General features: G+C 39.1%; 1 protein-coding gene across 1 annotated transcript in view; it reads left to right on the plus strand.

Annotated features, from left to right (window-relative positions):
- Positions 1 to 6,293, plus strand: part of LOC143297413 (semaphorin-2A-like) — an 18,788-nt gene extending 12,495 nt beyond the window's left edge. The window contains exons 10-14 of the mRNA XM_076609757.1: positions 1 to 37; positions 1,829 to 1,908; positions 2,749 to 2,991; positions 3,389 to 3,477; positions 5,751 to 6,293. The exon at positions 1 to 37 is cut by the window's left edge and continues 118 nt beyond it. Of these exons, the coding sequence (XP_076465872.1) occupies positions 1 to 37; positions 1,829 to 1,908; positions 2,749 to 2,991; positions 3,389 to 3,477; positions 5,751 to 5,822 (521 nt within the window). The 3' untranslated portion in view covers positions 5,823 to 6,293. The remainder of the gene's footprint in view (positions 38 to 1,828; positions 1,909 to 2,748; positions 2,992 to 3,388; positions 3,478 to 5,750) is intronic.
- The last annotated feature ends 9,001 nt before the right edge of the window (positions 6,294 to 15,294 follow it).

Consider the following 15,294-nt stretch of genomic DNA (forward strand, 5'->3'; position numbering starts at 1 on the left):
AAACCAACGAGTGTGTGAAGGCCATTGGGAACCGCAGGTCAGACTTTGAGTATTACAATAACGATGACGTGTTGTTGATGATGTTGTTGATGGTAACAGTAGATGAGGATGATGGTGATGATGATTGTAACAGTAATCAACAACAATGATAATGATGATGATAATAATAATAATGATAATGATAATAATAATGGCAATGTTAATAATAAAGTAGAAGAATGATAATAATTGTGATGATGATTCTGATGATAGTAACAGTAATCGACAACAACAACAGCAACAACACCAACGATAATAATAATAAGAAGAAGAAGACCAGCCGCCGTGGCGAAGTGGTTAGCATCGCGGACTGATGGCTGGGAGGACGCGGGTTCGAATCCCAGCGGAGGTGGGTTTTTCGGCCCGTGGCCGGCTCCTACCCAGAGTTGAGTGTGCTGTGAGCTTAAATGGGGAGACTGGGACCACACAGTCGAGTGTCATCCACTTCAAGGATGCGTCTTTGGGTGTGTTGCTCTAATTACCTGACCAACACTGCAAGTGTCTGTATCTCTCAGGCCTGGTTAACACCGGGATATCATTATATGACAGGAAGCGTAGAGTACAGCCTTGTCACGCAGTCCCAAACCAAAATGGACCTCCATAGCAACATCGTCATCATCATCGTCATCCTCCTCCTCCTTCATCGTCATCAATATAAAACAAAATAGCCTCAAAGTCTGTGGCCTTTCATGCCCTGCTCTCATGGTGACCTCAGTTTCGATACCCTCCACTTCCGTGCTTGGGGTGAGTCCTGTCAATGTGATCAGTGTCGGCAGATTCATGGGGGGCTGTTGTTTGAGGGACGTGGTGGCGGTCTCCACTCTGGGAGAGACGCTCACACAGTCTGGTTCCCAGTCGGTTCCGCGACAAAGCCATTATTGTCATTAGTAGCGGGCTTAGTAGGTGGTGTCCTAAGTACGTTAAAACAGAACAAGCACCACTGAACACCACCGAAGTGACTCAGCAGCAATGCAGGGTCTCCTCTGGTGTGTGGCCTCCAGGCGACCTAACATCGATGGTTCCCTGTGGACTGCTGACGCTGGAACTGCGACGGACGAACCCGGGTGTGGCCGTGTATGGGGGATTCTAAATGAGCGGCGTGGGAGTAATGCCACTGAAACGGCGCAGATGATGGGGCAGCAAAAAAAAAAAAAAAAAAGAAGAAGAAGAAGAATGATAATATATACATATATGATAATGATAAAAAAGATGGCCTTAGTGGTCGGCAAGGCCCTAAGCACCATGATTTATTTGCTTTGATTGGATAATGATAAAAAGAAGAAGAAGAAGAGTGATGATGGTGATAATACTAATCATTATCATAATAATAATAATGAAAATAATAACAACAACAATAATAATAATGATAATAATAATAATAATAGTATTAAGAATAAGAATAATACGAATAATAGTAATGTTAATAATGATAATAGTACGTTCGTATGACACTTTCAGACCTTTCAAAGTGCTTTTGAATAACACGCCATTCAGATGCAAAGCACAGTTCGAAGAGCACAATGACACGCAGAAACACACACATACATGCACTGACACATGCGCACATGCACTTGCACATATGCATGAACACACACAGATACACACATATGCACACACACAGACACAAACACACAGATACACACACACACACTGATATGCACTCACACACACACACACACACACACACACACACACACTTGCTTGTATTTCCTTTTCATTGGAAAATTTGTCTATAGATTCATCAGTTGGGTATAATCAAACATCCAGTTTTTGTTTCGTTATTTTTCAGGGTGATCACATTCGCTGACATCGACCTTTTCAGTCATGACCTGGAACAAGCCATCCAGCTGAAAGTGGGCGACTTGTACAGTGAGTGGCTTCATTATTTTGCGTGTCTATCACTGGTGCAACATTAATTGATTGTCACAACAACAAATGCATTTTTTAATTATGTGTATAATACCCCTGAAAATATGGTGCATGGCTGCTTACTTGGCAGGGGAGATCAGTCATACAATCAAAAGCCCACTCATACATATTATGGGAGTTGCAGCCCATGAACACAGGAAAAGAAAAGAAGCAGAAACTCTGTAGTTTGTGTTGTTTCAAGAATCATTAAGAATGTTTGAACCAAATTCTACATTTCTACTGTGGATGCAGGTGTGATTATTTAGCCAAACTGTGGAGAGACAATTAGATAAAAACGTACATGCCACCCACTGTCCAGGTGAAGTTTCAGAGTATGAAAAAAGTCTTCAAATTTTCTTTGCAGTTCAGTCACCGTTTTGAAGCAGAATCACTCACTCTTTTCTTTCCACCTATGTTTATTTCAGAGTGTGAAAAAGTATCCAAAATTTCCGGCAGTTCCATCAGCTGTTCAAAGCTGTCCGAACCCCTAAGTCTTTTCTGTACTCCTGCGTTTGTTTCAGAGTATGAAAAAGTCTCCAGAATTTCCGGCAGCTCCATGGACTGTTCAAAGCAGAATCCCTCATGTATTTTCTTTCCTCCTGCCTTTTGTTTCAGAGTACGAAAAAGTCTCCAGAATTTCCGGCAGCTCCATGGACTGTTCAAAGCAGAATCCCTCATGTATTTTCTTTCCTCCTGCCTTTGTTTCAGAGTACGAAAAAGTCTCCAGAATTTCCGGCAGCTCCATGGACTGTTCAAAGCAGAATCCCTCATGTATTTTCTTTCCTCCTGCCTTTGTTTCAGAGTACGAAAAAGTCTCCAAAATTTCCGGCAGCTCCGTCACGCTCAAAGTGGAGTACAAACTTCACGTCCCCGGTACGGTGACGTGGACCCGGAACAACACCGTGGTGTCTGACGAGCGGCACATACTGGCCCAGGACAACTCGCTCATCATCACGGACCTCCGCAAGTCGGACGAGGGGGTGTATGTGGCTCTGGACCGCAAGAAGCGAACAGTGGCCAAGTACCTGTTGTCTATAGAGACGAGTATGTGTGTCACGCATGTTTCTTCCTTTTCCGTTCATTCAGGATGTATATATACTATAAAATAAAAAAAAGGCTGTAATTGTGATTCAAGTTGGAACATGGGAAGAATGGAATCTTGTTTGTAAGGGTAAAAAATAAAGAAGAAAAAAAAAAAGAACAAAGGAACTGGGTTTGTTCAGGGTTGGGGTTTGTTTTTTCTTTCTTTTTTTTTTTTCTTTTTTTTTTGTACTGGAAATTTCACATTCACATCAACCTGTGTTTGGAAATATGTTGCATGCGGTTTTTTGTTTTTTTTCATACGGATTTTCAGTAACATCTTATTTTTATGATTGTAGTTAAACAAACAAGAAATCATGACCGTTTCCAGTGAAGAAAAATGACGTGTCTTGTGTTTCAGCCAAAGAACAGATAGAGCAGAGGTGGATGAAGAAATTTGACCAGTGGTGTGACGAGTTTGAACGATACCAGAATGATATCAGGCAATGGGTGAGGAATGCCTCTTTCTTTCTTTCTTTCTTTCTTTCTTTCTTTCTTTCCTTCTTTCTTTCTTTCTTTCTGTCAGTGAGTTCCAAATTGCCCACCAAATCTACTGACTGTATTCTGACTCCTTAAGGATAAAACCCTTCTTTTATAGTAGTCACTACTTTCCTGCATTCTCATTTATTACTCCACATACCTGTTTCAGTTGTGCACTGTCATTTATTACTCTACATACCCCTATCAGTTTGCACATTGTCATTTATTACTCCACATACCTGTTTCAGTTTGCACACTGTCATTTATTACTCCACATACCTGTTTCAGTTGTGCACTGTCATTTATTACTCTACATACCCCCATCAGTTTGCACACTGTCACTTATTACTCCACATACCTGTTTCAGTTGTGCACTGTCATTTATTACTCTACATACTCCCATCAGTTTGCACACTGTCACTTATTACTCCACATACTTGTTTCAATTTGCACACTGTCATTTATTACTCCACATACCTGTTTCAGTTTGCACACTGTCATTTATTGCTCTAATACCCCCATCAGTTTGCACACTGTCATTTATTACTCTAATACCCCCATCAGTTTGCACACTGTCATTTATTACTCCACATACTTGTTTCAATTTGCACACTGTCATTTATTACTCCACATACCCACATCAGTTTGCACACTGTCATTTATTACTCCACATACCTGTTTCAGTTTACACACTGTCATTTATTACTCTAATACCCCCATCAGTTTGCACACTGTCATTTATTACTCTAATACCCCCATCAGTTTGCACAGTCACTTATTACTCCACATACCTGTTTCAGTTTACACACTGTCATTTATTACTCTAATACCTGTTTCAGTTTACACACTGTCATTTATTACTCTAATACCCCCATCAGTTTGCACACTGTCATTTATTACTCTAATACCCCCATCAGTTTGCACAGTCACTTATTACTCCACATACCTGTTTCAGTTTACACACTGTCATTTATTACTCTAATACCCCCATCAGTTTGCACACTGTCATTTATTACTCCACATACCTGTTTCAGTTTGCACACTGTCACTTATTACTCCACGTACCTGTTTCAGTTGTGCACTATCATTTATTATTCTACATACTCCCATCAGTTTGCACACTGTCATTTATTACTCCACATACCTGTTTCAATTTGCACACTGTTATTTATTTCTCCATGTGCCGGTTTCAGTTGTGCACTATCATTTATTATTCTACATACTCCCATCAGTTTGCACACTGTCATTTATTACTCCACATACCTGTTTCAGTTTGCACACTGTCATTTATTACTCCACATACCTGTTTCAGTTTGCACACTGTCATTTATTACTCTACATACCTGTTTCAGTTTGCACACTGTCATTTATTACTCCACATACCTGTTTCAGTTGCACACTGTCATTTATTACTCTACATACCCCCATCAGTTTGCACACTGTCACTTATTACTCCACATACTTGTTTCAATTTGCACACTGTCATTTATTACTCCACATACCCACATCAGTTTGCACACTGTCATTTATTACTCCACATACCTGTTTCAGTTTGCACACTGTCATTTATTACTCCACATACCCACATCAGTTTGCACACTGTCATTTATTACTCCACATACCTGTTTCAATTTGCACACTGTCATTTATTACTCCACATACCTGTTTCAGTTTGCACACTGTCATTTATTACTCCACATACCTGTTTCAGTTTGCACACTGTCATTTATTACTCCACATACCCACATCAGTTTGCACACTGTCATTTATTACTCCACATACCTGTTTCAGTTTGCACACTGTCATTTATTACTCCACATACCTGTTTCAGTTTGCACACTGTCATTTATTACTCCACATACCTGTTTCAGTTTGCACACTGTCATTTATTACTCCACATACCTGTTTCAGTTGCACACTGTCATTTATTACTCTACATACCCCCATCAGTTTGCACACTGTCACTTATTACTCCACATACCTGTTTCAATTTGCACACTGTTATTTATTACTCCATGTACCTGTTGTACACAGAAACAATTCTTGAAAATTTCTCTCTTTCCTTCACTGAATCTCTCCCATTCCCCCACCCTCCCACATCCCCATGATCATTTTCCTTTCATACTGCTGTTTTTGAGATTATCTATGTTCTTTTGTCACCACCTTTGATTTTAGATATACTGCAAAAATTGATTACTGGCTGTTGTGGCTACAATCTCTGAGAAGTTGTCATTGTGTTGCAGGAGCAAAAGTGCAATGCCTGTTGCGAGGAGTCGCCATTATCAAACATGGTGCCAGGAATCGACGGCAAGTGACGGACAGCAAGCAGTTAACTCTTCACTCTGACTCCACGTCATCCTTCGTCATCCAAACTCATCACCCTCTTGTCATGATGATGTCGTCTGTGTTGTTGCTGGTCGTTTCTTCAACCAAGCTTTGCCTAAAACAGATTGACTGATTGATTGCTGACACTGTCTTAACCGTGCTTACTTCAACAGACTGAATGTAGAAAAAAAAACAAGGAGTTGATGGGGGTTTGTTGTTACTTTATCTGGGTGTTGGCTCAATTTTGACAAGGATGAAATGCAAGGAAAGTGGATGTAACGTTTCAGCTAACTTATACTTTATCACTTTGGGATGGATATGAAAGACACAGACTGATTGAGATGTTCCAGATATATTCATGGTATGAACTGATAATGTTGTTGGATTTCAAAGTTAAATCCCTTCCGATGATGGAGAAGTTCTGTTGCAAAGTGAAGGAACACTCAACAACTGGAACTTGATTGCTGTGTCACAACAATATTTCTATCAGCCGATCACCGTGCATTCCTGTCATCTGCTACAGCTGAGTGTCTGAGGAATAGATAAGCGTGAGAGGAAAAAAAAAGAGATAATTACTGTTGTCAAACACACATGCACATGCTGGAATGGTTGAACTGAAACGTGACTGTCGGAGAAGGAAGCTGGGTACGTCTGTGTATGTGTGAGCATCAGGATTCTGCTCGTCAGGAATGGTAAGACTGCATTCATCAAAGTGTGACGCTCCACGCCTGTCTGTTGACACCAGCTTTGTTATGGACAAGTCTTGATGGGACTCGCATGTGCATCAGATCATCTACAGTGTGTTCACTGGACAAATGTTGTTGGGTTCACCGGACAGCTCTGACTGGATGTTGCCATGTTGGGGTCATGTCACCGCCCGATGATTTCTGTCGCATTCATGGACAACATCAAGGGAAGACAAGTTCTGTGCACAAGTGCTTCTCTTTTCTTTCGTTTTTTTTATTATATATATAAGGCTATGCTTCCTAGCTCACCTGTATTGCTGAACTGAACTGAACTCAGAACTGCCAACGTAATGTATTTTGACTGTTTCTGTGGTGAAGATTGCGCTGTGTAACTCTATAGACTTGCCTTAGAAAAGTTGGAGGAAACAGCGCAGGGTGTGCTCCACACAATGCTTTAGCTGGTGTTTGTGATCATCATAATGAGTTTGAACATTATCAGGGGGATTTTTATCATATCAGCTTTGTCCTTTAAAAGATAAATCATGGGGAAAAAATATGTGACAAATGCCTTAAGTTGTGTGTGTAAAACTGTGGTCATGCAGAACGTTTGTGTGTTGAACAAAATGAACATGGATACACATGACATGTGAATCTTTCTCCCCTTGGTAACTGAAACATACGCATGATCTTCCAGGTTGTTTTTTGGGGGGTTTTCTGTGGTCTTTATTATGTGTTTAATTTTTTTGGCTGAGAAGACTTAAAAGTTCTTGGGGTGGTACAAGACTAAAATTCTTGAAGGGAACGTTACCTGGGGAGACATTTGTTGATCTGCTAGGATCTGCAACATTCACTGATCAAGTACGTCAGACATCAGAAACACTGGACTGCGACTGATAACGATTATCAAAAGTGCTCCACTAGCTGTGGAGTTATGAATAATGCATTTCTGATCTGCAGAAGTTTTTATTTTCCAGCTTTGGCTCACCAAGATGCTCATCTATATATGTATATATATATATATTCATATATTTGCTTCAAAATGTGGTCTTTGCCAACTAACTGAACTGAATGTGGAAATGTGTGTGGGTGTGTGTGTGTGGAATGTGTGCACACATGTACGACAGAGAGAGGAAGATGTTAATGAGGGAAGAGGTGGAGAGGGGGAATTACTGAGTGCGGGATGAGGCTCAGATGGCTTTTCCTGCAACACAGAAAACATATACACCTTTTTGTTTTTTGCAGTATGCCACATCAGTTAGTTGCTGTCTTTAACAAGCTCTAGATCACGTGACACATCTCAAAGTCCATGCTTTCTGCTATGTCCATGTATGGTCATGAACTGGGTTTAGGGTGTTTTATTTATTTATTTTTTTTTTTTTTTATTCCTTGAAGATTTCATTTTATATATTTTGTCAATCTGTTTGTTACTCTCTCCCTCGTTCTTTTTTTTTTCTCATTTGTTAATCTAGCTTAGATTTGTTGATCTAAGATTGTGTCAAATATATTTTGTAAAACTAAAAGAGATTGAGTGATATGTTATTTATTTTCTTAAAAAAACCCAAACAGTTTACATATTTGTAACTTGAGCATAGGCTAGCTTTGTCTTTAAGTTTGGTCATGGCAATCATTTTGATTTGTTTAAGGGAAGAAAGATCACAACAAAAAGAAAGCATTAAATTTCTTGGTGTGGTATGCATTTAGTATCAGCAATTGTTCCAGTCTTGACATTGTTATATCATCATCTGAATCATCATTGTCATTATGACTTATATTCCTCTTTCGTTTTATTGATTTTTTTTTTTTAATTGATTAAGCTTAGTTTTATAACAAGGTGGTTTGAGATAGGGATTTTAGCCCCAGAAATAGCCCTATGCGATTGTTTGGGCTATGGTCAACCTGATTTGTTTTGGAACTGATTTGGCTTGAGATAACCACACAACACTTCTTCACTGCTCCTAAATATGGACATGCACACAGTGCTAAACTTCACATTTGTACACTTATTTGGTTTTGTTTTGAATCCCTGCTTGCAAAATCAGCGAACAACTGCAGATTCTTTGGTATCATTTTTTCTCTTTGTTATATATATATATATATTTCTTTTTGCAATCTGTTCCCCCTGTATGATGTATTGTATTTTGAGCTTTACAAGTATATCTCAGCGATGACTTTGACTTTGACTAAACTGGGAGAAAATTATTCACTGTTGGCTGAAAACCTTATGGGGCAGTCGCCCTGCTGGCAAAGATGAAGACAGAAGCAGATCTGGATTATTTTATATACACACACCATCTATAGATATATCTACCGTATGTAATATATACAGAATATGGTGACCTGAGCTTGGGAGTCTGTGTGCTGTTGTGTCTCTCTGTGCGTGCTGCAGTGTATCCAAGACTGTCGTCGTGTCAGTGATCTTGTGCAGTGAATATGAACGTGTGTCTATTATAACAAAATGTCATCGCTGTGAAAGTTGGTACCATGCAAAGAAAAGACTTTTTTCCTAGCAGACGGCAAACATGCATTATTATGTTTTTGCTGCTCGCTATCTGTGATATGTGTGCATGTGATTGTAAAACTAATAACGACATTGTCAGCGGTTTTTTTTTTTTTTCTCTTCTCTGTTTGGGCTGGTGTGTACGTTGACCATTCCTGTGCTTCATTTTGGTTTTGAGAAAATCATTTATGGAAAAGAAACAAAACGAAAAGAAAAAGAAAAAAATGGATGATGTATTATTTTACAATATTGTGGACGATCGATCACACTGCTTTCTGTAAATTTCAACCTTGGATTAGATTTTGTACAGATATGTCTATGATGTTAGTTTGTTGTTGGGTTGTTTTTATGCTAATCTGTGGGTCAGCTGAGGTCAGGAGTGTGAGCAAGAAAGAAAAAAAAGACAAGGAAATGGGCTTCAAACAATTCCAGCAGTTCACTTGTTTTGGGGGGTTGGGGTTTTTTTTGTGTATGTGTGGGGTTTTTAATCCAAGGAACACACACACTCTCTCTCTCTCTCTCTCTCTCTCTCTGCCTTTTAATTAGGATATCTTTTTCACACACTGACGATTTTGATTTTGGGTATTTACATGTGTTTTTGTCTTTACTCAGTTGGGTGGATTTTGTTTCTTTCAAAGAATTTGTGAATGACACCTTATCTGTTTCCATGCTGCTCCTTTATTTCCTTTAGCCGCTGTCTGTCTGTCTGTCTGTTTCTTTCCTTTTTCATCAGTCAGTTTTTGTCCTCATTTTGGGCAGTTATGTTGCATATTGATTTTTGTTTTTACTGTTTGAGATGGAAGAGCAGGTAAGCTGTTCCTTTGCTGCTCTTTTGCTTCCTTCCTCCTCTCTCTCTTCTTTCTCTCAGTGTCTGTCTGTCTTTTCTATGTTTTGGGGTTTTTTTTTAAGACGTAATTTGTTCTGCTGCGTTTGATTGGCATTACTTCCACGACGTTTATTTCAATTCCCCCACCCCCACCCCATACACAGCCACACCTGGGTTCATCTGGCACAGTCACATTGTCGGCAGTTCCACAGGCTACTATCGATGGTAGAGGAGACCCTGCACTGCTGCTGAGTCACTTCGGTGGTGTTCAGTCGTGCTTGTTCTGATTCAATACATACTAAGTCCTCTACTGATGACAATGATAGCTTAGTCATGGAGCCAGTGAGTGTCCCTCTGGAGTGGAGACTGCCTTCACATACCTCCAACAACAGTCCCCCATGAATCTGCCAACACCGCAGATCTTGTTAGGACTCTCCCCAAGCATGCAAGTGGAGGGGGGTTGGAACTGAGGTCAACACGAGAGGAGGGCATGAAAGGTCACAGAATTTGGGACATTTTTTTTCTTATTGATGAAGAAGGTGGAGGTTGCAGATGATGATTACGATGACGATGTTGCTACAGAGGTCCATTTAGATTTGGGACTATGTGACAAAGCTACACTCCACACTCTCTTTCATAATGATATCCGGGTGTTAACTAGGCCTGAGAGATACACTTGCAATGTTGAAATGTTGGTCAGGAAATTTGAGCAACACACCCAAAGGAGCATCTGTAAAGTGGACGATACTCGACTGTGTGGTCAGTCCGCGACACTAACCATTTGGCCACTGTGGCAGGCCTGTTCACAAACATTTGTTTTGGATATTTGTGTTTGCAATGTTTCATAAGGGTGGAATATTTTTTAGCATGGAATTTTCAACTGGCAACTATATTGTTTCCACAGGATCTTTCTAAGCTGATAGATATGCTGTTCAAGCAATGTTTGCAAATCTTTTTTTTTTTTTTTCTTTTTTTTTTTCTTTCTCAAAATACCTATACCCCCAAGACTTCGCATCCTGATCACAGAGTGATGGGGACGGGAGAGGAAGGGAAGGAGCAATGTGAGGGATGGAAGGAGGGTGTGAACAAAAAGTCATCGTTAATCAATGCCATGAGCTAGAACACAGGTCACTTGCATCCAAGATGTACATGCTTAGAATTGAAATGTCCATTTTTTTTTTTTTTTTTCTTTTTTCAAAATACATGTGTGCAATCAGTCCATAGCCCAGTGGTTGGACAGTTTCTCTCCAGGCTGTGACTGTCTAGATAGGATCGAACAGTTGATAACGCCAGATAAAAATTGTGGCTGCTGTTGGAGTTACAAAATCTTGTTTTGATACCTGTCGGCTAACACACACTTTTGTGCATTATGATCATTACCCAGTTGTTAACAGCGCATCTTCCAAAACGTTTATGGGAACTCACGGTTGTTGATCTTTCTTTTATTAACAAACGATTAAGTCGATCTATAAGCATCTTCCATTTGCTAACACACACGGCTGTTCTTTCTGTACGTTGATTAGGAGTTCACCGATAACAATTGTTAAACAAGTGATTGGTTACGTTATTCAAACCATTGATTGTAATAATCAGTTGTTCATCAGTCTTTTTGTGAACAACTAATCAACAGAACACCATTAAACAGGTCATCAACAGTTTACTGTTGACACTTGTTGAGCAATATTGGATCGTTGCATTTATTGTTGGTTGGAGAAATTGAGGTGGTTGTTTTACATGTATGAGTATTGATGCATATGAATATGACCGTGTTCTTGTAATGTGAAGGAAGATTCTATTTTTCTTTTTTATGAGATACATGTTTGGTGTTCAGTGGCACTGTGAAAAAAAAAAAAACAAATCTGGTGTCTTGTAAAATGGTCTTTTGTTTATTGTTTTGGGGCTGAGTGCTACACAAGGAAATTGAGAAAATCTTTGTTGATGATATGCTCTTGTGTTATGTGTGTTGGTACATGAATTTTCATACCGTTTGGTTGTGTGTGGGTGTCATGATTTCATTTCCTTGTTGTTTCTCATATGTGTCATCTCTCTGAAGTTTGTTTTTAATTAACACCAAGCAAATGATATGGAGTTGTTGTTGTTTTTTTATAGACAAAGTATTTAATTGATGGATTGTTTGGATCAGTGGGGTTTTTTTTCTTCCTTTTTTGTGTGTGGTCTTTTTGTTTCATGGGGTTGGTTGTATTTTTTACGTCTGCAAGCTCCAGTGTGCAAATCAGTTATCAGACTTTCTCCATCTCATTGTAATGTGTGTGTGTGTCTGTGTGTGTGCGTGTGTGTGAACATGTTTGTGCCTCTCTGTAAATGTTTGTGTGGTGTGTGTCGACATTTGTTTGCTGTCTGAATCATTTGCTAAACTATGAAGTGTTTGGGTTTGGGGGGTTTTGGGGTTTTTTTCTGTTTTTTTTCTTGAGGGGTGGGGGTTACTTGTTGTATTCTTACATTACTTTTTAAATTATTGTTTTCATTTGTGTGGACGTTCTATACCATCAGACAAAATATTTTGGCCAAGAAAATCAGATCGAATTTGCTTTGTTTACTTTTACAGAGCTTACTACCTGCTTACAACAGAACTTACAACTTACCTGCTTTATGATATTTAAAAAGGAAGAAAGAAACCACACCAAACTCTGGATGTGTTCTGGAAAAAGACATTTTTACTGAAAGCTCGAAAAGTAACCATTTTTCTTTCTTTTGTTTGCTTGCTTTTTTATTATTTATGTCAGTCATTAATTGATTCATTAATCTTATTTTCTTTCTTTCTTTGCTTGCTTTTTTATTATTTATGTCAGTCATTAATTGATTCATTAATCTTATCAGTTTTATGCTAATATATTTTTTTCTGCTGTGAAGCTCTTTTACTTTTGTTTAGTATTCACTGCACTCAAACTTGAGGATTTTTTAAATATTTTTTTTTAACATATCTTTTGGAACAGAACAGGGGAGTGGAGGGGTGGGAGGAATGGGGTGCATACTTCTGTGTGTGTGTGTGTGCATGTGTGCATGCATGCATGCGCACACATTCTCTGTTGTTTTTCATGGACTGCATATTACCAGAAGAATTTTATTTCTCAAATATCTTTAAAAAGATCATTTATGTGCATTACAATTTTTTTTTTTTTTTCATTTATGACAGAAGATATTTGTTTTCAAGATAATGCAACTATTTTGAAGATCTTTACATCCATGCATTACAACAAAGCAAAAAGAAAGCATTATCAGTATCATTTTCAAGATCTTTTATATATGATCATTGAATCATTTGATATAAGGATCTTTATCTCCTTCGGATGATACACACCCTGTGTGTGTGTATGTGAATGTGTGTGCGTGTTATGTAAAGTTGTGTAAGTTGTTTTCGACAACTGCACATTGCCACGGTTTTTTAGATTTGTTAACAGATGCATTTCATGAGCAAGGCAAAAAAAAAAAAAAAAAAAAAAAAGTTCCTGCTATATCTTTTCAACCTCAGCAAATATTTGGATCTAATGTCACTGTGTTTTTTTTGTTTGTTTGTTGTTGTTTTTTCTTTTTTTGCCACCATTTTTATATCATTTAATTTTTTTTTTCATTCTCTTTTAGAACTTTATGTAGTCTTTCAAAACACAGCCACTGACAACACGGACAGATGTATATTTCTGTGTAGTCTGCTGAAGATGTTGCCAGCAGGCCAGCCACCCTGAAGACATTTTGCTGTAACTGATAGGGCCTAAAAGGGAGCATCCAGTTGACTTTGTTTGACACATGCATGCATATGCACTCACCCACACGCACACACACACACACACATACATATACACATACATTTTGGGCTTTTCACTTTAATGTTTGACTTTTTTTTTTCAAATCTTTGTTACATAGTCCAAATGTATTGTTGTTATAACTTTTTTCATTTTTTAACTTTACAGCAATATGTTTTAGAGTTTGAATGTTGTTTTGGTTTTTGGTTTTTTTTTAAGGGAGATGTTGTGAAGTCTTGTTTTTATCCCTCCCCCCCACCCCCCTTTTTTTTAAAAATCCCACCCCACCCCCCATGTCTAATATCACTTAATGTGCACAGACATTAAATGAAATTTAGCACACACACGCACACACACACACACACACACACACACACATGAGCGTTCCTTTGTTAAGTTCCACTCGTGTACTGCACCTCACTCATTTGCTTTTAGATATGTGTTTGCACTGTTGTTTTGTTGTTGTTGTTGTTGTTTTGGAGGGGGTTGGGAGGGGGGGGATGGTGGGTTTTGTTGTTGTTGTTGTTGTTTTGTATACTGCAAGTATAAGCCTCCCAGTGCTGACATTAATCAAAGGACTTAACGATGATAACATATGTACTGTACATGATATGATAGACTGTGCATATATGCAGTGACACCGCACATGAAGAGGCCGATCATGGTGTGAAGCAGGTCTGTGCATGTGGACCCCAGAGATAGGTACAACTGTTTTCTTTGTTTCTGTTCTGGGATTTTTTGTTTGGGTGGTTGTTTTGTTTGTTGTTTTTTTGTTTTTTGTGTGTGTGTGTTTTGTTTTGTTTTTTGTACCACAAATTTAGAATATTTGGTTTTCTATACTTCGATGATGATGATGTAATGGGGGCTGACGACTGATGATACTTCTGTATGGGGTCCATTTAGGTTTGGGATGAGCCTACTTGACTAGGCTGTACTGTGAGATATGGATACTCATTATATAGCACCTATTCTCGGTCGGAGACCAAGCTCTAAGCATTTTGTAAGCACAGGGGCATTTGCACAACAGACTGCCGACCTGGGTAGAACCAACTGACAGCTGCTATTTGGGCGCTCATCAGTCGTTTCCTGTGTCATTCAAACAGGTTTCAGTCACACACACACACACACACTCATACAGACATGAAACATTTTAGGTGCATGACCGTTTTTGGTCATTTACCCCCCCCACCATTAAGGCAGCCATAGTCTGTTTTCAGGGGGTCTGCATGCTGGGTATGTTCTTGGAATCGTTTCCATAACTCACCGAACCCTCTGTACTCGCATTATTATATCCTGGCATCAACTATGCTGAGAGATATGAACACCTGCTGCAGAGTTGGTCAGGAATCCATGGCCCTGTGGATGATGACCCAGGACTGTGTGGTTCCAGTCTTCCCATTTGACCCAAAAGCACACTCAGCTCTGGCCATGAGCCCCCCCCCCCAAAAAAAAAAACAAACAAAAAAACAAACAAACAAAAAAACAACAACAAAAAAAACAAAAAAAACCTTATGGTACAAGAACTTGCATTCTCCCAGTCATCAGTCCAGTTCTTTGGTTGGAAAAAACGTCTCCACCTTGAACCCAACAATAGTTGAGCTGCTGGAGTTTGAACCTTGGTCCTCAAGACATGCCACAAAACAGTTCAACGTTCAACAGTGACTCCCTTGGGATGCAGGGAGTTGTTTTTTTTCT

This window comes from Babylonia areolata, chromosome 22, assembly GCF_041734735.1.
Source record: "Babylonia areolata isolate BAREFJ2019XMU chromosome 22, ASM4173473v1, whole genome shotgun sequence".
NCBI lineage: Eukaryota > Metazoa > Mollusca > Gastropoda > Neogastropoda > Buccinidae > Babylonia > Babylonia areolata.